This window comes from Brachyistius frenatus, unplaced genomic scaffold, assembly GCF_029030835.1.
Source record: "Brachyistius frenatus isolate BFR_SWC_R1_liver_20210118 unplaced genomic scaffold, ASM2903083v1 Contig_85, whole genome shotgun sequence".
Taxonomy (NCBI): domain Eukaryota; kingdom Metazoa; phylum Chordata; class Actinopteri; family Embiotocidae; genus Brachyistius; species Brachyistius frenatus.
In genome coordinates this window covers 533,659-555,869 of record NW_027210684.1, presented here as the reverse complement: position 1 = coordinate 555,869, position 22,211 = coordinate 533,659, and the positions used below count along the sequence as shown (strand labels likewise).

The following is a 22,211-nucleotide window of genomic DNA, read 5'->3' as shown; positions in this document are numbered from 1 at the left end:
AGACAGAGCAATACAAATGTAGCACAGAGAAGATGTGATTTTACTATAACGTGTTTAACTGTACCAGCACACATAATATGTATTTCATTGTTTACTATTGTTTAAATGGAAATGAACAGGGTATTTTCAAGAATGGTAGGAAATGCTTTTTAGGGACGCTTTGGCCCAATCAGAGTACAGTAAACTGTAAAGTACAGTGATCATAAAAAGACATGAAATAGCACAAAAAATATCTAAGTTTGACACGTCGACCACAAAAAAGAAAAGATGGGGACTGAGAATCAGGGAGAGTTGATAAGCACATGAACTGTGTAAATATGCCTGGTATCCTTTCAAAAAGAACTTACCTTGACAGAGAGCCCTGGAGCTCCTGGGACTCCATCCTCACCCTGCACACAGAGGAAACACACACACATTAGCTAGTAAGACACAGCACAGGCGACATTCCTCAAACATAATGTGTACATTTAATTAATAATCCTAAATAGATTACCTGTGGTCCTTGTGGGCCAGGTAGACCCTGGTAAGTATAAACAAGAATACTGTATATGAAACCATATATACAGTATACATAAACACATACACAGTCACACACACAAAAATAAGCACATACAGGTACTTAGATATTCACTTTAGGTTCAGTTACAACGGGTTCATCAAGTGGATTATGTTTGTTCTGTAATCAGTCGGTCGCTGCATTTCCTATGAAGCCTCAGGGTCCATGGAGAGGAGAGAAGCCTTATGTCATTGTTCTACAGGGCAGTCACTCAATCAAACAACTTGGTATGATAACCTGTCTGTCTCATCACAACTCCAAAACCTGTTCAGAAAGGTTGGGGACTAGCTTCCCCCATCTTCTCTCCAGGAGATATTTGAAGAGTTGGTGAGGAGGCGGGGCTTTAAATGATTATCCTTCACAAAGAGGACGAGCTGATGCCTTCAGGCAGCAGATACACAGCAAGGCCCCAAACTGTAAGCTGAACAAGTGTAATGTCAATCCAACTACAAAACTTTAAGGTGTGTGTGTGTGTGTGTGTGTGTGTGTGTGTGTGTGTGTGTGTGTGTGTGTGTGTGTGTGTGTGTGTGTGTGTGTGTGTGTGTGTGTGTGTGTGTGTGTGTGTGTGTTATGGCTCTTATTGAAGGGGAATGAGTAATATCCCTGAGTAGACCTTCTGTGCAAAATCTCAGTTTAGAGAATGGAACAATGTTCTTGCTGTGTATGCTCTGGTGTATATGGACCCGTGTGTGATCCTGTATGTTTGATAGTACGTGTACAGGGAAATATTGTGTGTATATGGCGAGGCTGTGTGTTGCTACGTCACGTGTTCTCTCACACGCCTGATAATTTCCTCCTAAGGGAGACAATAAACACGGATCTAATCTAATCACTGACCTGTGGGCCTCTGACTCCAGCTCCAATGAGCATGTCACTCTTTCCAGATCCTTCCATATCCTGAAAACAAAAACACAGTCTGTCACGCATTGATCTGAAATGTTGAGGACCCTGTGGAGAGGAAGATGTCACCTTCTCCTCTTTTCGACTCTAAATCCAACAATTATCGCTTTTTCAGTTAATTAATTAAAACGTAATTCTAAGTAGGAGCAATTATGTGTGTTGCAGGTATTTGATATAAAATAATGTCACCTCTACAAAGAATTTGGTTCCCGGAAGGCCAGGTGGGCCGGGGGATCCTGGGGGACCTGCTGGGCCCCTCCTTCCTTGAGGACCTGTGGGCCCTTGTGGTCCTGTGGTTCCTGCTCCACCCACAGACCCACATTCACCCTGCAAAGACAAACAGGACACAAACAGGTCATCAGCTGCCTCCTAAACAGTAATCAATTTCTTCAGTATAGAACAAGAAATGCATTTTTTGGGGGGGTAAAGCATATGATGCAGATGTTTTTTGGCTCACTCAGTTTTAAATAGTATAACTGACCTTTGGTCCAGGTGGCCCAGGTATCCCTCGGTCTCCCTGAGGATGTAAAGAAGGAGTAAAGAAACAACAATGACTTCTTTAGTGTTTCCTTCTTGGCTTTTTTAGAGGTGGAGATCAAAACAGTGGTGTTGGAGAGAGTCCATAACATGACATACTGTGACGTGTGTATAGAATAGTATCAGAAAAGTCAGTATCAATATGACTAATTTCTCTTCTTACATTTAACAAAATCATGGTCATTTGTCTTTGTCCACTGATGCCCAGAAATCGTAAATCAAAAACTATCCAGCAGATTAAAAATGATTTTTATTTTCTGAGAACATAGCATCACCACTGATGCTGAACCACATAAAGCAGAATCAGGATGCTCTATGTGACTTTGATTTCGCCCACTGAGCTCCGAGGCTAAGACACAACCATCCTGGATGATCCTACCTTCCCTCCCACAGGTCCAAGTGGCCCCGGATCCCCATCTTTTCCTGCTGGACCCTGGACAGACGAAGATAGACAAGGTAAGCAGAGTGAGAACAAACAAAGCCGTGATCAGTCAGAGAAACGGAAATAAAGCAGCTGCGTTGACCCTTTAGCCATTCCAACAGGGACCAACACCAAGTCTGAAGGTGACTGTCGGTCACTTTAAAGGAATAATCACATTTTGGGGAAACTGGCTCATTAGCCAGCTTCCCGAAGTGATGACATCATCCATGCCAACGTTGTTCTGTGTCACCACTGCACTGTTAACATGAGTACAACATGTCCACACTTAAGTATAGACCATGTTGAGCATTTGCTGACTGGTGTCATTGTCAAAATGAACTCTGTTTAACTTTCATTTTACCAGCTGACAAAACTGGCTGCACACAAATGAATGAAATGTCTCCCATTCTGTCTGAATGCAGTGGTGTCAGAAACAGCAGAGGTGAAGATGATTTTACTGTCTATTTTCTCATCACTTAACAGGAAAGCTGAAGCTATTAAAATTGCAATACATTCCTTAACCAAGTAGCACCAGTAAATGTTGGTACATGTTCAGCACAAACACCAGGTACCACTGACCTCCGACGTTTTCCAGGAGACAACTGAATTCCAAGGCACACTGACTTCATTCTGCATAACTCACTATAGATTACCTGCTGCTACAGTCTGTGACCACTGAATCTACTCGTGTGGCATCAGGATGTCTGTTCATTTATCGCACACTTGCCGGATATTTCAAGAAATACTTCAAAGCTCATTATTAAATGTTATGTGCTTTTAAAAAACTAAATAAAGTGTAGAGTCTTTATTAAATCTTTATTTCACCAATTGTTCATGTGGAAATTGTCACTAATATAAAATACCATATTTACTTTTCTGATTCCTGTTGTGCTATTTTTCGGCCAAAATGTCAGCAGGCAGGTTATGGTAACATTTGCTAAACCCAATTATGCTCCAAAGAGAACAAACCACTCATTGGCTTCCCAGAGGTTCGCTCTGAGGACTAACGTGACATTTTTAGGTCTTTTAATAACAAAACTGCTATTATGCTATTTTGTTCCATCCACGACTTTCACACAGAGAAGCAGCCTCCTACATGATTCTCAGGACTTTGCAGTTGTGCTTTTATCATAACCAGGAAACACATTATTACAGACCCAGTGAATGGGATACATATTCTAACTATTAGACATAATTAGACATAGCCATGAAACTTCCCCAGTTGATTACTTATATTAAGAAAATACTTTTTTGTATTACAGGTTTTCTGACGTTTTATGCTTTAAAAGCAAATGGGGCATCATGTACTGAGACAAAATATGTACTGTAAAAGTAAAGGCAGCTCTCTAAATTTCTTTTTTCTTTTTTTTCTCACACTGAGCCAGAAACCCTCCAGTTTTATTACAATCTATATTTTTAAGTTTTTACACAGGGATTCATTCATTAGTTCTTAACAGCCTGATTCATATAACATTTTATGTTTGCTGATTTTTTTTTCATGAATTTTGCAAGAAATCTACAAATAAAAAACAATGAATTGGTGGTATTTTGGTTGTTCTCTTTCCACTTGTTTTTGGCCACAGTCTCGCTTTAAGATTAGTTCTTACACATTAAAGTTATTATGTTGATGTGTGAGCAATCAGTATGCCTTGGTACATCTGAGAACAGCTGATATACAAAACATAACAAGAATATTAAACCGGCCAGTGCAAAGAAGTCAGAAATGTTCCTTTACCATGTTGGATGAAACAAGCATTAGTCAGGTGGCACTGAGGTTTTAAGCAAATACAGTAAGTTTGTGGTCAGCTCCTTTCAGTTCAATTCAGTCACTTGTCATCACTTAAAGTAAAACATCGTGCTGAAATGTTTCATCTGGTCATGACAAGGTTGAACTGAAAGTAAATGAACCAAAACTATTAGGTCATAAGCAGTAATTCTTGATGCCACAGGAATTATATATCTCTCACACACACACCCACCCACCCACCCACATCCCCCCCCCACACACACACACACCATTTAGCCAATATAGATATACATAATCTCAGTTTAGGCAGCTGTCAGCCAGCGGTTAAGACAACATGGTTGGAGATAATGTACAGTCATTGTAGCCGTAGCACTGAGGCAGTGAGATGAGGCTGGTCTTAATCAATGGTCTCACTGTTTCAACATGAAGGAAGAATGACTGACTGACAGTAAATTTAGCACTAAATCTACATCTATTATCATCCCTTCACAGCGGATGAGTGCCGCTACCTCAGTGCTCTGGCTTATGACTGTAATTCTCTTTAGTTGTTTGCTGGTTTCCCAAACAAACCAGGAAAGTATACCTCGCCTGAACCCAAAGCAGACCCGAAGTCAAGCCCAGAACCAGAACCAAAACTGAATTCAGAACTGAAACCAGAACTGAAACCAGAGCCGAGATCTGAGCTGAAGACAGAGGAGACCTCCAAACTCAAACCTGAGCCGTCAGACCCAGAACCACTAAACCAATCCTCAAACATCTGAAACAGAGAAGGAGAGATGGTGGGAACGGAGCAGAGAGTGGATGAGAAAAATAAGGAAGTGGCAGAATAAAGGTTGGTGATGGAGGTCATCTCCCTCCGTCATGGAGGACGAAATGGATGAGTGACAGTTAAAGAGGGGGTCTCATAAGAGGACAGAGGCAGAGGGAGGACACAGGTCATTGGCTCAGAAATACACAAATACAAATCACCACAATATGATTAAAGAAAAAAAGAACAAAGTACAGAAGCATTTTAATTGAAACCAAATAAAAAGTTTTAACCAAATTAAACAAATCCCTCAGAGACCGGAAGGTGGAACAAAAGAAACACTGACAACTTTCAATGGTAATAAAATGACAGATATATGGCAACAGTACAACTAACACGTAAGAAAGGAAAAACATTAGAAAACACATAGTTTATGGAAATGTGAAAACGTTTGACAGGACTTAAAACGTTCTCATTTCTATCTAAATATCCAAACTGGTATCACGCCGAAGTGTGTAATACACATAACAGTCCACCAGAGGATATCGTGACAGTATCAAGTTTTTCCTAACTGTTAAAAGTAAGATTATCATTTAGGTAAATCATTTCACCTAAGTAACGTTACGTCTCGTAAGTTGAATACGTTATATTATGTTCATAAATTACGTTGACTTTTGCTTTCTCATGTACTCGAACATTAGTATAATAACCATGATGTCTGTCCCGTGTCTAAGATGGATGTCTACACAGTTACCTCGCTAAATGTTTGGAAAAACAAACAGACTCAAAGGCAGATCTTACGTACGCATATTTGTAAAAAAAAAAAAAGAAAAAAAAAGAAGCTATTTAAATTGAAGTGAACTTACTGGTATTCCATGTTTGCCTGGGAGTCCGTCTCTGCCAGGTACACCAGGTGGTCCAGACTTCCCTGAAGAGAGTCCTTCAGAGGTGTCAGACGATGACAGGTGGGGTCCAGAGGAACCGGGAGGTCCTGGGGGTCCTGGTGGACCAGGGGGACCCTGATGGAAAGAAAATTTTCATTTTTTTGTCACTGCATATATCAAATTATGTCAGATGTTTGTATCTGTTTCAGTGGTGTTTCTCTTACCCTGATGAGTTCAGTATCACTGTCCAGGTCTTCAAACCCAGAACCCAGGGCGTCTGGTCCGTACTAAAACACATACAGAGTTTGTTTGTCACTCAGGCTTTCATCACTTAAATGCTGGATAATACATACTATTTTGTGCAAACAAAAACACAAGTAGAAAACCATAAAGCATGTTACTCACAGGTACACTGCGAGATCTGGGGGGTCCAGGAGGTCCAGGGAGGCCTGGGGGGCCTGGTACACCAACTCCTTGGTCTCCCTGAACAGAACAAGAGAGAGGAAAGGAGAAAAAGACCCTCCTTTTACTGTTTGTTTTGTTTCACACAATAGAAATATATTTGGAATAAAGAGTCAAAGATTTGTCGCAGGTTATTAATTGTGACATGGGTGCTTCAGCTGTACCTTCTCTCCTTTAGCTCCAGCTTCTCCATTCAAACCTGGAAATCCTTGAGGGCCTCTTTGACCCTGAAGGTGAAAATACAATTATGTCAAAGCATCTGATAAAAAGCACCTGAAAAAAGAAGAAATGACAAACAAAACAACAACAACAACAAAATGAATAATGAACTCACTGGGTCTCCTTCATCACCCTTGGTTCCCTGTGAAGAGATATTGTGGAAGGATGAAAGTGAGCGGCACAAGAAGATTTGTGTAGGATTCAGGATTAGTAACTGAAAAATTTGCTTCCATTTGACAAACACATCTTGCTTCCAAAGATCAAAAACTCATACGTTCATTATAAAATGGCAACACACACACACACACACACACACACACACACACACACACACACACACACACACACACACACACACACACACACACACACACACACACACACACACACACACACACTCTCTCTCTCTCTCTCTCTCTGTCTTCCTTTGTCACACAAACCTTCTGTCCATCTCTTCCTGGTTGTCCAGCAGCTCCAGGGCTTCCTGGAGGTCCTTGAGGCCCAAATGGTCCAAGCTTAGAATCCCCTTGGGTTGGTCCCGGGGGACCAGCTGGGCCAGGTGGTCCGGGATCACCAGGCTCTCCTTTTTGTCCAGGCTTGACATGACCCTGCAAAAATCAAAAGAAACTGTAATGTCACATGCTGTTTTCATTGATATTTAAATGATAGTGTAACGCTTTGACTGACACCAACATCAGTACAAGAGAGACAAACTTACGCCTCGCTCTCCTGGCTCCTCTGTTTGGTGTGGCCCTGCACACAGCAGATGACATCATCAAGTTTCACCAATCACATTCTCATGTGCTGACTCTGACCACAATGTAACTATCTACTTAGTAAACATCCTGGGTGACCAGATTCATTTACAAACACATGCAGTGACACCAAAAGACTCACACTGAAAGGTGCCACAATTGTTGGCGGCATCATATTTTCACCCTCCACTCTATGTTTTAAACCTATTTATGCAAATACATGTATTTTTTTTTTTACATAATGCAATCATATTTTTTATCTACCTATAAACAGCAAACATTTACAAAAATAAAAATCATAAAGATCCAGTTAATTACTAAAATATTGTGGCTGACAGTTATTTAAAACAGTGCATGAAGGGTCATTCTGACCTCTTTGCAGTTCTTCATTGGCTCCCGTTGGTCTCATGTGACCAGAATACTCATCAAGCTCCACCTCTGGAGCCTCAGTGGGCGGAGCTCTAACAGGAACACTGCCCCCCCCCTACAAGAAACAAAACGGATCAGTGTGAAGGTGAGTTTGTGAGTCGATCAGCAAAATGAAAAGGTTCTTCACATTTTCTTATCGACGATCTTTACAACTGTTCCACAGAGGAACCAAAGTCCAACGATTCTTTCTTCATGGACCATGAATTCTGTACGGTGATTATTCAACTTTGTAGATTTTTTTAATGAATATTATGAACCAAGTTTTATGAAAATTTGTTAAGGTATTATCTCAAAAAGAATTTGAAAAACTTGAGTCATGAATAAGCAGAAAAAAAGAGCTTTCTGTGGCTATAATAAACTTGGGTCAACTACAGTCACAGTGATTTATTGTCTGGAGAACAAGAATGTGTGATGGATGAGCCAATCAAATGATCAATAGACTCATGGACTGACAGACCTTCAGGTCAACATCTCCATCTCTAGAGCCATAACACCAGTATGGCCTACAACAGACTCTCATAGTTAAAATGAGGTTAAAAGCGTCCCATTAAAGTGAAAACTTCCTCTAAATTAATTCTCTGAAATAAAAACTGTTGCATCACACAGTTAACAAGCTGTCTGTTCTGTTTTTCTACTCTGAAGGTCTCCAGATCAGAAAGGAGAGCATCCATCATGACTTAAATATTTGCTAATAGTTAATCAGCTTGTGAAGGACAGTTTCCTTTGAAGCTTCTCTGAGTCACTGTTGATTCCAAGATGTTTGGGGTCAGACTGACTTCCAGTTAGTGGGAGGATGAAAGAGGGTACAGAAACAGAAAAAAAAAAAAACAGACCTACACATACAGTACATGTTATTTTAGTGCCATTCACAGAGTTCCTGACAGTTATGTTCGCAACTGTAACTTTTCACAACTGTCAGCAATAGTTTTGTATGCCTATACATCATCCTGCTATAGGAGAAAAAAAACACACAGGCTTGTTTGTATTTCTATCAACCAATCACAATCATCTTGGGGATCCTTGAATCCTGGATGCAGTGATGGTGCCTTTGTAAAATAGAGTTGTTTTGGTGGAACTTTTACATGTGGTGAGGTGACCTTTCCCATAAATCCCTGCAAAAGATTGAAGAAACCAAGCAGGTGTCTTACTTCCCAAAACCAAATCTTCATAGAAATGTGCCATTTTTAGCATGTATGTTCCTGCTCGCAGGTTGTTGTTTTTTTTTTTTTCCTGTTGCAAATAAGGTTTTGAAAATGGTAACTCTCAGGTAGTGGAGAAGGAGGAGGATGTCGCCTGAAATATTCAGCCAATGGCAGGTGTATAGATAGATGTGACTGACGGTGGACATTTAACTGTTTCAGATTATTTCAGCTTTTTAGCCTCATTCAATTGTAGTTGGAGAACGGGATGAGTTGAGCCACCCCTTGTTTCTTGGCAACTGTAAACAAAATCAGTCATGTGACCACACATTTCTGAGGAGTCATCCATTTTACTCACCCCGTGATGGACACAAGCCCACGGAATAGATATGGAGCACATTTAGGTTCAAAAGCTATTTTTTGCTGCATAAAGTGAATTTTTGATGTTCAATGAGTCATGATTCTATTTTCTGAACAATCACAGACAACTTTGAACAAATCATCCATGTGTCAGTACCTTAGTGAGTTACAATGTAAGCCTATTTGAGGTGAAAATCTTTAGTTTTACTTCGACATAATCAGTAGCAGAATTTACTCCCATGTGGCTCAACTTATCCTCTGCCTACTGACTACTCACAAGGGGCAAGTTGAGCCAAGAGACCATTTTTTCTTGGAACATGGGTCATATTTTGACACACCGCACCATGAAATATTTGGGCATATTTTAGTTGGAGGCCATACTGTTATTGTCTCACTTTAAAGATGCCTCAAGTAAAACCTCAATCAACTTCACCTATTCTCCCCAACTGTATAGCCATGGTTCAACTGATAAATCTAGTGGAAATGCCAAACCTTTCAAAGTCCTCCAACTTGTTGGGGACATCATTTCAGGAAAATCTAGAATGTTTTTTGATGGGATGGTGCATCTGTAAAAAGTACCTCATGTAGCCACTCGTTATCCCACCTGTTTTCTCCTGTGTGTGTTCTTCATCGTGTCCTCCTCTGTCTCTCTGTCATCCAGAGCATCATCTCCACTGGCGTACCCCGAGGCCTTTATCAAAACAGGACAATATGTCTTGGTTGGAGAAAAACAAACTTATGGACAGTTAAATGGTGTCCAACAATTATGATGTATAGTAGTGTTCAGTTACTGATATCAAATACAAACTCTCTTGAAAATCCAATTATATGTTGAAGTGTTAACCACAAGGGGGTGCTGTTGCTTCATGTGTAACTATTACTAACGCTCTCATGTCTGATCGTGTGTCAGCCACCTCTGATCTATGAATACACTGATGATGACCATGTTAATGTTTGAGTCTCACATAAGGATCGTCGTCCTCACACTGCTCCTCGGCTGCTCTGGGATCATCCCTTATGACCAGCTGCTGAATAGACCCCTGCAGAGAGAGAGAAAGAGAAAGAATGAGGAAAAGATGTAATCTGAACAACCATAATGACTCAGTTTATAGAACTGAGTTAGCATTCACAGCTAAATGAGCTGTGTGCATGTAAACATACTGAGAGGAAGGTTTGTGCCGGCTGAGATGACAGGAGCGGAGTTTTGTTTGTTCACGACCAACTCGACCAGTTAAAACTATAGTTTAAACTATGAAAGTTTAAACAACCCAAAACTTAATTTCCATTCGGTCACTGTGTTGATGAACATGCAGCTTATTTGAAGAGTGACTGACTGTGTTATAACCCCTTTCTCTTTATACATATATGAGCAAAGGAAAAACAGAAACACCACATACACAAAGAAGTACAGTGCACTTGATATCACCATAGAAACCAGATTTCCAAAGACTCACAGACAGACACACACACACACACACACACACACACACACACACACACACACACACACACACACACACACACACACACACACACACACACACACACACACACACACACACATGGTGACCCAGAAAGACATGCCTGGATGTGACTGCTGAGCATGCACATATTCTGTGGTCATGCTTCAGATAACCCGTTCACAAAGTCAGGCCACACTGAACAAAGCAGAATGAAGTGAGGATGACCGCGTTGTCTCACCATGGCAACAGCGATTGACTACCAACTCGTATTTTTCTTTTGTGGGCTTCGTTGAGCGGGAAGAGGACTGACAGTGATTCTTTTAGTAATGTCAGTGACAAGATTTTTTTGTAGCTTCCTCTCTTGGTCTTCAACAGTATGATGTCATTCCTTTTGACCAAAGAACATCACTTATTCAGCCTGGGAGACTCCGGAGAACCGTTTTGCACACCTTTCGTTTAATTATAAACATACAAATATGTGTTTAACTTTTAGAAAATTCTTCCAAGTTTTACTTTACCGCCCCACGTGGCAGCACACTCCGAGGACTGAGTGCAGCCTTTGATCACCACAACTAAGTCATGCTGACATATTCAACTTCTTCATCTGCCTTCGATTTACCTCCCACCACCCTCTCCTCCTGTCCACATCTCACCCCTCTCACTGCTTCCTTCACCCCCTCGGTCTCTGATCTTCACAAACATGTAGAACAGAGCCAGCTCAGGATGTAGTACCAGAAGTGACCATGACATGTGACTCTGGCTGTATGTTAGAAAAGCCTTGTAATCGGTTTCACTTTGCTCATGCCGTGTGGCCAGGCTCAGTGAGTTATAAACAATCTTCCTTACAGGAGCAGCTGCTCAGAAGATGATTAAATCTTAAGAAAAAAATGTACTATCATAAATCATTTTGCAGTCAACATCATTCGTTTCAGAATCATGCTTTAACCCTCCTGTTGTCCTTGGGTCAAAATGACCCGCAGTTGTGTTCAACCAAGTTCTATTTATTTTTTTTATATTTTTGGGGATCATTGGTGACAAGGAAGCTGTTTCTTTAAAGAAACCCTCACAGCCTCCTATAAAAATAAAAATGAAAAATATAAAAATAAAATAAAATAAAATAGAACTTGGTTGAACACAGCTGCGGGTCATTTTGACCCGAGGACAACGGGAGGGTTAACTTTAGTCATTTTAGCCGTACTCATTGTCATCATCAGCTCCCTTCTATAATCTCTTCTCACTGTTCCAGCACTGAGCGGAGAGAGCTGATTGGTCATCATTTCTGCTGTTTCATATTTTTAAGAAAACTTGATCAAGTTATAAAAACAATGAGGAGGATGTGCAGTGCCTTTATTTTTATTATGTTCGTGGCCAATGTGTTCACTGATTTGGCCTTATTTCTGCATCCGGCTGTGTATTTTAAGCCTTTGTCGACCTATTAAGATAAAACCGATTGGCCCTTTGTGCTTTTACTGCAGCTGTCTGGCATTTATGCACCTTCAACCCCTTAAAATTAAGACCGGAACATGGAGTTAACATTCACATGAAGATTTTCTGGTAGCTTTTGTTTGTCATTTATGAACACATTATAGAATTTACTTAAAAAAATGCCACAATGTTTTAACGTTATTTTTCCCTGTTGCATGAGTTTAAACTACACAGAGCTGTTTCTGTGTAGAGTCATGGTTGAGCATTTGGTCAAGACACAAACAGCTCCATTGGACTGAATGCTGGGAAGTTTCCAGAGGAGACAGACTGAGAGCAGACGATATTTCAACTCTTTTACATGTTAATGAGAGGCCAAAACCCACACATCCTCAGACACACACACAGACAAGTGGAACCCTGACACCATCTACACACTGATGTTGACACAAGCAGCCTCTCGCTCTTTCTCATTTTTGTTTCTTTGTGTTTTCTTTAACTTGTCCTCCCACAGATACAAACAGTGCCAACTACATATTCCACTGATGTTTTCACTCACCACAAAGTTGTCGAGCCCAGTGCTTCCTGCATTGGCAACAAAAATGCCTGAGTTGTGTGAGAAGCTGAGTTTGTCTGGCCTCCGGTGGAAGGTCGTCCTCTCGGCCTCTCCACAGTCCATGTAGAGACGCACCTCATCGTGCTCCACCACCACCTGACAGGCAGAGCAAACACACCCATCAGTGATATGTCTAAATCCCTGTTGTAACCTTTACAACGTACATGTTGACTTTAGAATACAAGGTGCCATACATTTGATGCCTTTGTGTAGATGGAAAAATCCTTCCTTAAGAGAAATTCTCTTTTTAAGGCACTTCTGCAACCAAGATGTATGCTCCGATCACACTGTGCTGTTATTCAGCCTTGATTTTATACTTGTCTCTAATAACTCTGTGATGATAAAGTAAATAAACACTTTAAATCATTTTGCCCTTTGAATGCATTGTAATGATCAAATAATTAAAAAGTTATACACTGCACAAGGGTTTTTGCACATTTTGTTCAGTGTGCAGAATAGTTACCATGCGTTATTTATATTTGTACACACATTAAAAAAAATATTTTAACTGTTATTGACATATCAATAAGTGCGGCTGATATGTCTTGGTAGAAACCAAAAGCTAATATTGTGAATGGCTCTATTTAAAAAACTTCCAATGTTATGTTAAAAGTCAGGAAGAAGGAATTATAGCATCTGAAAAAAGCACTTCATATTCCTCTTCAAAAATAGTTGACTTGCACTGGAATCTATTGAGATAATTTTGCTATGACGTTGAAAGACACCAATGATTTGATGAGATGATCACAGGCTTCACCATTTTGATTTTCTGAACAAGCAGTTAAACCGTATGTGTCATTCTGATTTAGGTATGTTTTCAAATTGGTAGAATTTACTGCATTGATTCTGACTGTGGAGCACAAGAAGATTTAATAAAAATCTAGCATCAACTGAATGTTTTGTAACTGCAAAATTGATGTGAAGCTCACAGTGAATCGTGACCACTGGTCGGTCATGTCTGGGACACTGAAGGCAGCAGCTTTGTGGCTGTGTGAAGCCTGTTCTCTGTCTGTGTAGTACAGTAAGATGCTCTGGAGACCCCCAAGAACTGGAGTCAGGGCCAGGCCCAGCTCCACCACCTTCTGACGGGCGTCTGTGATGGCAAAGAGCACGCCTCCTCTCTGGTTGGCTGGGCGCACCTGGAAGAACGGACAGGTAGAGGACTTCAAATATCACTAAAGACGATGGCTTCAAATTAAGAAGTCATATCATCAGACATATAAATATATTTATATTAAATGGAAAGTCCCAAAGATATACGACTACGAATTAAATCAATACATTCCTTTCTGTGTTTACTTTGACCAGAGTGTCGATTCATATATTTATGACTGTAAACACACACGTATGTGTATCATCTGGCATTACCATCAGAGTTCCACTAGGTGGTGACACATTGAGGAATTAACTGACTATTAGGTGCTTTATATTACAGTTCAAGTTATTTAATTAATTCAGCTGTGAAGCACCACTTTACCCCTTTAAAAACCTTAATAACAGCCTGAAGGAGGTTTACAAGGTCGTCGGGTTCAGCTCTGTACCGTGACAATGATGGCAAAGTCCTGGTAGAAGGACCCTGGCACAAAGGTCTTGGTGAGTCGGCCGATGTTGGCTTCAGGCCCGAAGTTGTAGGCCGGAAAACCCTCATAGCCAGGATTGAAGGAGACAGAGGGAGGGAGGGGGACGCCAATTAACTCCATCAGGTCCAGTTGGCTTCCTGAGCCTCGCTCTGACAAGGACACAGAGGGACAATGGAAAAAGAAACAGGTGAGCATGGGGAGAGAGGGACAGACTGATGGTGACAGAGAAAGACTTCCCTTTCCATCCACCAGAATCCTGCTCAGAGGTAGGCAGACATGCATTTAGTGCAAGATGTTTAGTATTTATTATAGTACATAACATTTACAGGCCAATGATTTGAACTACTAAATAAAGTCAGTGGCTAGAATACAAGAATCTTTTAATTTTGCACTTATGACAGGATTGCTTTGTTTCCTCAAAGGTGGAATAACATACAATATTCATCTATATGTGCAGTTAATCAGACCTAGATTACAGATATCTTCTGTTAATGATGTACAGACTTGTCTGAACTCCCGTCCGCCTGTCTGCTACCTGTGTTACTAGTCCGTCTACCACATGGCAGTCAGGAGGAGTAAGTTGTGAATCATCCTGACACTGCTTTAATTTGACTTGATTTGATCCAGACTCTGCCCACGTCTCACTGCGCTGCCTCGCGTCGACACAATCCTCCAAAAACAGAAATACACACACAATGGGATGACAATTAGCGTATTTAGTGTGTATGTGAAGGGATGGCTTCACATTCTCTTGATTCCCATCGCTATGGAGCCTGTCCCCCTCAGCGACAACCTCGCACCTCGGCACTCCCTGCACATCCTCTGCTACCTTTATCTCTGTCGTGCACATACACACACACCAAGAGATTTGCATACACATCAAACAGATATGTCGCCCACGTGAACACACACAGAAACTTCGGACCAGACCAGACCAGACAGGCCAACGTTTGGGGGTCTCTAATTCAACAGCCTGACCAACTGGAAACATACCTAATTGGAGGGTTTGATGTGGGTCAGTGTGTGTGGATGGGTGTGCACCACTCACACCACGACGAGTGGACCCCTGCACATTTACACAGTTATTGATGCAAACACAGGCGGTCAGGTGGGCAAACAAAATACACAGACACACACACACACACACACACACACACACACACACACACACACACACACACACACACACACACACACACACACACACACACACACACACACACACACACACACACACACACACACACACACACACACACACACACACACACACACACACACCAAAGCCCAACACTCTGAGAGAACTAAAGTCACGACCGGCATGTTTGACCGGTTGCCACCTCAAAAAGGTTTAACTTCATTCCTAAATTCATTCATGCAAAAAATGTCCAGTCTTACTCTTGGACCGGTCAGAGGCTGACTTGGCAGAAGAGACGTGGTGGTGATTACCAGTCATAATTTGGATGTCAGCCATGTTAAGATACAGAAGGACCTCGGTCACACTCTTACTGCTGTGAAGAGTTCTCAAGGTCCAGGCTAGCCAAGAAGGAAGGATAGAAAATTGTCAGATATACAAGTTTGTAAGAAGATGCAGCAAATAATTGTCTCAGTTTTGGGGAAGTCAGTCCACTGATTGAAAATAGACTCAACGGTCTTGTTTCATCTCATTATAAAAAATTTAAAAAAAAAAGTGTATGACGTAAAATATGTATGACTATGTGTAATGTCAAAGAGTTTATTCATAATTATGAACTCATAGGGAAATATTGCCTAATTGTAAAGTTCTACACAGGATTTTAACTCAAACCCCACAATTTAAGCCTTTTTTTTTAGGTGTTTTCTTTTTACTTTGCATCCCACAAACTCTAATCTCATCAACATTGTCTCCAGCAACACTGACATACAAGGCAGCAGAGAGGGTGTGGAAAAGCTGAAACTGAGTAAAAGCACAATGAAGTTTTCAGGCTGAACAGTGTAACAAATAAATGGATATACTGTTTTAATTTGATATCTTCTAAATCGTGTTCTTTCATTTTTCTACATTTGTTAATGGTTACCTTAGAGATCTGGTATGATATGAAACTTTTTCTGCTCTAAGATGTCTATAAATAAAAGAGTCCCTCGAATCAGTTGATTGAAAACAGTGCTCAATCCCACTGACTGAACTGAAGCACAGCTGAACTGTGTTTATTCTTCATGATTCCACAACCAGAAGTCGTGTCACTTTGACAAATACATTCAGCCACCAAAAAGCCTGACATTTCCTTCAAGACACAGTGAAAATGAGAGTAAAGGACTTACATCCATTGGACTCTAAGTAAATGCTATTATTGCTCTATGTCTGATGGATGCAAAAATAATCTGTTCTTGCTAAATGTAAAATCAACTTTATAATGCTTTACAATGCTGCATTTTCAGCTTCTATTACTGCCTCAGAGGAGAAAAAACATCAATGGACCTTCAACCGAAAGATAACAGCACGTGTTAAAAATGTTTAAGTGGAAGTTCAACAAGTCCAATGTGAAATCACAAAAGTAATACATTGAAAATATCTGTGTAAAATCTTACTCTGCAATGTAACTTGTAGCCAACAGTACTACTTCTGTTTGTGCTAATGTGCTTTGATGCTTTTCACCACTGGTTAGGGAACACACACACCTTGATACACACAAATGTGTCGCAATACCTTTAAGGGCTCCTGTGGACAAATCCTAACCTAATTGCATCATGTGATATAGATTAAAAAGTAGATACAACAACAAAATTCACATTGACATCAATTGAGAATAATTATTATTATTTTACTGATTTAACATTCCCATTGCCAGGTCCAAGTCCTCATTCATTCATTCATTCATTCATTCTCCAAGACAATGGCCAATCAGATGGCTCTGTTACTGAGGTCTCAGTTAAAATTCATGCCAATTAAACATACTTAATTATTTCATAGAGTCAATTTCATTCATTGTTTTCTTCAAACAAAGCAGTCGGCCACTCCACTAATCACTCAGTCATTTTGCGTCACATTTTCCCCACGTTATTCTCTCCTAAAGCTAATCCTCGTTATGTTGGCCGCATGGATGCTTGATCAGATTGTGAAGACTTATAAAACCAATTATTATCAACTCCCCCTACCACGTATAACCTTTTAAAACCCACTTCGACCTCTGCATGCCACACAACAGCTTCCCGCTGCTCAGTCCACTCCCTCGAGATTTCTCAAGAGTCCACAGACTTAAAGCGGGGCACATCAGGGCAAGACTGCATCACGTGTCAGCACGCAACAATACCCAGGGATTCTGGGACAGGAGTATCGGAAATTCAACATAAAGGATGTAATTTAAAGACAACGTAGTGTGGATCTATTGACCGATCAATATGACCTATACTAATAAAGAGAATCTTCCCTTAGTAAATGTGGTGGATTTATAAAACTTAAAAAAATCCTAATAATCAAGTGTTAACAGCTGCAATCCGCTTACATTTAAATGTAATTACCTGCTTGATGGTGGAAAGCAGCATTGCCTCTGCAGTCATTTGACAGCAGACAGAGGCTCAGTGTCCTGGTTAAAGCTGCACTCATCAACATTTTTCATATTAATAATTGATTAAATGAATATGTGTAATGAGAAAGTAGCTGTTGGTAGGCAAGTCCACAGGTCACCCAACTCAGATCATCTCTTTTGCTCTTTGTTTTGATTGTTTTGCTTCACCACCCTGGGTAGATATGATGGTGACTAAATCCAGTCACTGATGCTTTAATGCAACTTTTATGTTTTGGTACAGAAATCCCTTTTCACTGTGTTCCCAGCAGCTGACCGCATGCAAATTAAATATTTCAAGTAGATAACAAAAATTAACAATACATCTTTAAGGACATATTTAAAAAAAATCAATTAACCTTTGTATGGACAGAATATGTTAGTTACACAATGGTTTAATCTACTCTTTTCCTAACCTGGGAGACAATGTACAAGATAGAATATGGGTAAAAATTGTATTATAATAGTAGCATAATTGCGTATTATATTCTTCTGACCTTTCATTCATCTTTGATTTTTTTTTTTTTTTGTATTATGAAATACTGGAACGCTTACACCAGATAACATCTCTTTTAACTGCTTGCAACGTAGACAACTTTACTTAAAAGGGTCTTAACCCAAAATGATTTGGAGCTACTTGTCCAACCACAGTGGAAATCTAACTCACCTAATGCCAAATACAGAATACATGAAGCACCTGCAACCCACGCTGAGCTCAATTTCTGCCAAAGAGAGATATTGGTTCTCTTCAACACTCACCACACTTCCAGTGTTTCAGAGGTTTGTACTGTGACCTGCTTTTAGTGCCTCCACCTGCATTGTGCTCGGGAGGTATCGTCCCGGGTTCTACAGTACCATGAGCAGAGACTGTCACTCCTGAGCCAGATGGAGTAGGAGCCAGAACAGACCAGTCTGTCTGAGTGCCCTGCAAAGATTTCTCCGCCACCCCGTTCTCCTTCCCCACCCACTGTGTCCCCTGGGTGTCAGGAGGGCTGGTGGAGGTGATGGACGGTAAGGTGACAGAAGGAGGGCTGGAGGGAGGAGGAGAGGTGGTTGTTTTCGGGTCTGCCCAGAGCAAACTCCACCACTGGGCTCGTACAGGAGAAGAGAGGAGGAAGAAGAATGTGAGAGAGACACGAATGGCTCCCATCTTCTGTCTGCGTCTCACACACTGACCTCCTCTGATCTGTTTAACTGCACCTCCAAAATACTACACATGTGCAAGCAGAGAGGCAGGTGCTAAGTTTCCAGCTATGAGAGTTTAGTTGCACATGTAGTCCTGTAAAAGTGTAAAAATAGTCCAGGGAGATCCAGTCACATAAAAATCTTCAAAAATCAGCCTCTCACTGCCCCGGTCTTGTTTTGTCCTCTTTCTCTCTTCTTTTCCTCTTCGTTATGACCTCCCTGTCTCACCAGTCACTGTCCCCCGCTCTGATTGTAACTCCCTGACGCCCCCCCCCCCACACACACACACACACCAGCCCCCCCCCTCTCCCTCTCTGTAATTATTGACTCCCCTCCTCTGAAGGGGGCACTCTACACCACAGCTGACTCGCCTTTCTCTCTCCTATTTTCTCTGAAACGGGAAGATTAGAGAGTTAGTTAGTCGACCACTCCTTCCTCCTCCCCCTATTCTATCTATACTTGTGTATCAAGAAGCAAACTCTTTGCATTGAAATGTTCATGCAAGTGGTGTTGCACAATCCATATGGTAGAGTAATATACAACCACGTTTCTGAAAAAATTGGGATGCTGTGGAAAATGTAAATAAAATCAAAATGCAATGATTTGCAAATATCATAAACCCAAATTCAAATGTAAATAGAACAAAGACAACACATCAAGTGTTGAAATGGAAACATTTTATTGTTTTGTGAAAAATATGTGCTCTTTTGAATTTGATGGCAGCAACACGTCTCAAAAAAGTTGGGACAGAGGCAACCACAGTCTGGAAAAGTTGTGTAACGCTAAACAAAAACAAAACCTGGTCGAATATCTCACGTAATCAGGTTAACTGCCAACAGATCAGTAACAAAGTAATAAAAAGAGCATTTCAGTGAGGTAGAGTCTCTCAACAGAAAAGATGGTGAGAGGTTCATCATTCTGTGGGGAAATAGTGCAACAATTTAAAAATAATGTTCCTCAATGTAAAATTGCAAAGAATTTGGGGATTCCATCGTCTATGATACTTAATATTATTAATAGTTCAGAGAATCTGTAGAAATCTCTGTACACAAGGGACAAAGCTGAAAACCATTATTGGATGGCAGTGATCTTTGGGCTCTCAGGCAGCACTGCATTAAAAACAGACACAATTCAGTCATGGAAATCATTGTCTGGGATAGAAACACTTTTGAAAACATTGTCCGTGAACACAGTTCATCGCTGCATCCACAGATGCTGGTTAAAACTCTACCATGCAAAGAAGAAACCATTCATAAACATGATCCAGAAGTGCCACCGCCTTCTCCGAGCTCATTTAAGATGGACTGAGGCGAAGTGGAAAACTGTCCTATGGTCTGACGAATCAGAATTTGAGATTCTTTTAGGGACTAATGGACGCTGCATTCTCCAGGTTAAAGACGGAGGGATGTCCCAGCTTAGTATGAGCACTCAGTTTAAAAGACAGCATCTGTGATGGCACAGGGATGCACCAGTGCACATGGTATGGGTAGCTTGCTTGAGAAGGAACAATTAAAGTTGAATGATGTATTCAGGTTTTGGAGCAACATATGCTGCCATCCAGACAACATCTCTTTCAGAAGGCCTTGCTGATTTAAGCAATACAATGTCTGCATGGGTCTCCAGTGGAAGAGTCTGGGCGGTAAACTGGCCTGCTTGCAGTCCAAATGTGTCACTCATTTGGCGCATCATGATACAAACAATATGACAAAGAAGACCCTGAACTGTTGAGCAGCTTAAATCGTATATTAGGCAAGAATGGGACATTTCACTTCAAAAACTCCATTATTCACTTTTCTTGTTTTATCTTTTTATTTTGCGCACCGTGGGACTGAGAAACAATATTTTGATCTCTCTGTATGTCTTGTATATATGATGGATTGATAATAAAGCTGACTTTGACTTTAAAAAAAAAAAAAAAAAAAAAAGATTGGTCTCCTCAGTTCCCAAAAGTTTAATAGTGTTAAAATAATAAAAAAGCAAACCGGTGGTAAACAAGCCCCTGTACCAACTTGGTACCAACTTGGTACAGGGTACAACTTTGAGACATGTTGCTGGCATCAAATTTGAAAAGAGCATATATCTTTAATAAAACAATAAAATGTCTCAGTTTCAACACTTTATATATTGTCTTTGGTCTATTTGCAATCAAATATTGGTTCATAAGTTTTGCAAACAATAGCATTTTTTTTTTTAATTAAAAACTATCACCCCGAAAAATGTGTGTTATTCTTGCAAATATTATTTCATGGTTTAACTGCTGAAAATGCTGTTTCATAATACTTTTTCGATACACTTTGCCACCTATAGCAGAAACCTGACTGCACCACAACCCTGAAACAGACACGCCCCCAAACATACCTTTTTTTTTTAAGCCTAATTTCTAATTAATGATGGATTATTTTCAGGTGGATCACCAAGCCAGGAGTGACAGATTTTTTTCAGACGTACGTCCACTTTCACATGGTTATGTAACAAAACACGAGATGATGGCGCTGCAGCTCATTCATTATCTGTTGCTGTTCCTCAAAGCAAAGGCATGAGCTTCATTCATCAGCAGGCTAACGTTTGGCTTTAGTAGCTATTAGCTACATTGCCATGTTACTACATTTTGAAATCCTGCTAGAAAGCAAGACTGGTAACAACTTCCAACTCAGATTCTGTCCACATTAAAGTTCTTTTGAAAGATGACATAGAAGTGGATTTTAAGTCTTCACCATCAGTATCCACTTTGAAACTTTTTTTGTCCACCCTCATGCATGGGTGGCCTAAAGCATTAGAGGGCCCCTAAAGAGCTTTAATACTCTTCAAGACATAATCTTTCAAACTATAACGTGGTAACTCAGCTCCACCATTCCCTTCACTAGTGTTTAACATAATACAAACATATATACATGACAGATACATAGATGATGCAGTATTTTCTTACTTTTTGACTTGTTTGATTGTGCACTTATTTTTCGATTGATCTTAGAGAGATTTTAATCCTCCTAAATTTCCCTTTATTAGTTTTACAGTTGAGGCAACTTTACTCACACAGCGGCCTGCTCCTTATGACAAATGATGCCAACATCCGACAGCTACCGTAACCAACGCAACAATCAGGTTGATGCGGGCAAAGCTTGGGGTTGGTGCTGTGGACCAATCATTAGGTTCATTTCCGTAAACAAGAAGTAGACTTTCACAAAAAATGTTCCCGGCATGATACCTGTAAATGAATGTCTCCTAAAGGAAAGTGTGGATGTTAGC

The 22,211-nt window shown here is 40.5% G+C and overlaps 1 protein-coding gene across 3 annotated transcripts in view; it reads right to left on the bottom strand.

The window, feature by feature from the left end:
- The window catches only part of col15a1b (collagen, type XV, alpha 1b), a 58,025-nt gene that overhangs the window by 18,188 nt on the left and 17,626 nt on the right, over nt 1–22,211 (bottom strand). For all 3 annotated transcript variants that reach the window (XM_069709806.1, XM_069709809.1, XM_069709808.1), the window contains exons 2-20: nt 14,200–14,387; nt 13,588–13,797; nt 12,602–12,754; nt 10,123–10,197; nt 9,762–9,848; nt 7,602–7,713; nt 7,193–7,227; nt 6,915–7,082; nt 6,590–6,616; nt 6,420–6,482; nt 6,199–6,276; nt 6,018–6,080; nt 5,776–5,928; nt 2,373–2,426; nt 1,938–1,973; nt 1,646–1,783; nt 1,394–1,453; nt 494–520; nt 348–389 (exon numbers count right to left, since the gene is read on the bottom strand). In XM_069709806.1, the coding sequence (XP_069565907.1) occupies nt 348–389; nt 494–520; nt 1,394–1,453; nt 1,646–1,783; nt 1,938–1,973; nt 2,373–2,426; nt 5,776–5,928; nt 6,018–6,080; nt 6,199–6,276; nt 6,420–6,482; nt 6,590–6,616; nt 6,915–7,082; nt 7,193–7,227; nt 7,602–7,713; nt 9,762–9,848; nt 10,123–10,197; nt 12,602–12,754; nt 13,588–13,797; nt 14,200–14,387 (1,769 nt within the window). The remainder of the gene's footprint in view (nt 1–347; nt 390–493; nt 521–1,393; nt 1,454–1,645; nt 1,784–1,937; nt 1,974–2,372; nt 2,427–5,775; nt 5,929–6,017; nt 6,081–6,198; nt 6,277–6,419; nt 6,483–6,589; nt 6,617–6,914; nt 7,083–7,192; nt 7,228–7,601; nt 7,714–9,761; nt 9,849–10,122; nt 10,198–12,601; nt 12,755–13,587; nt 13,798–14,199; nt 14,388–22,211) is intronic.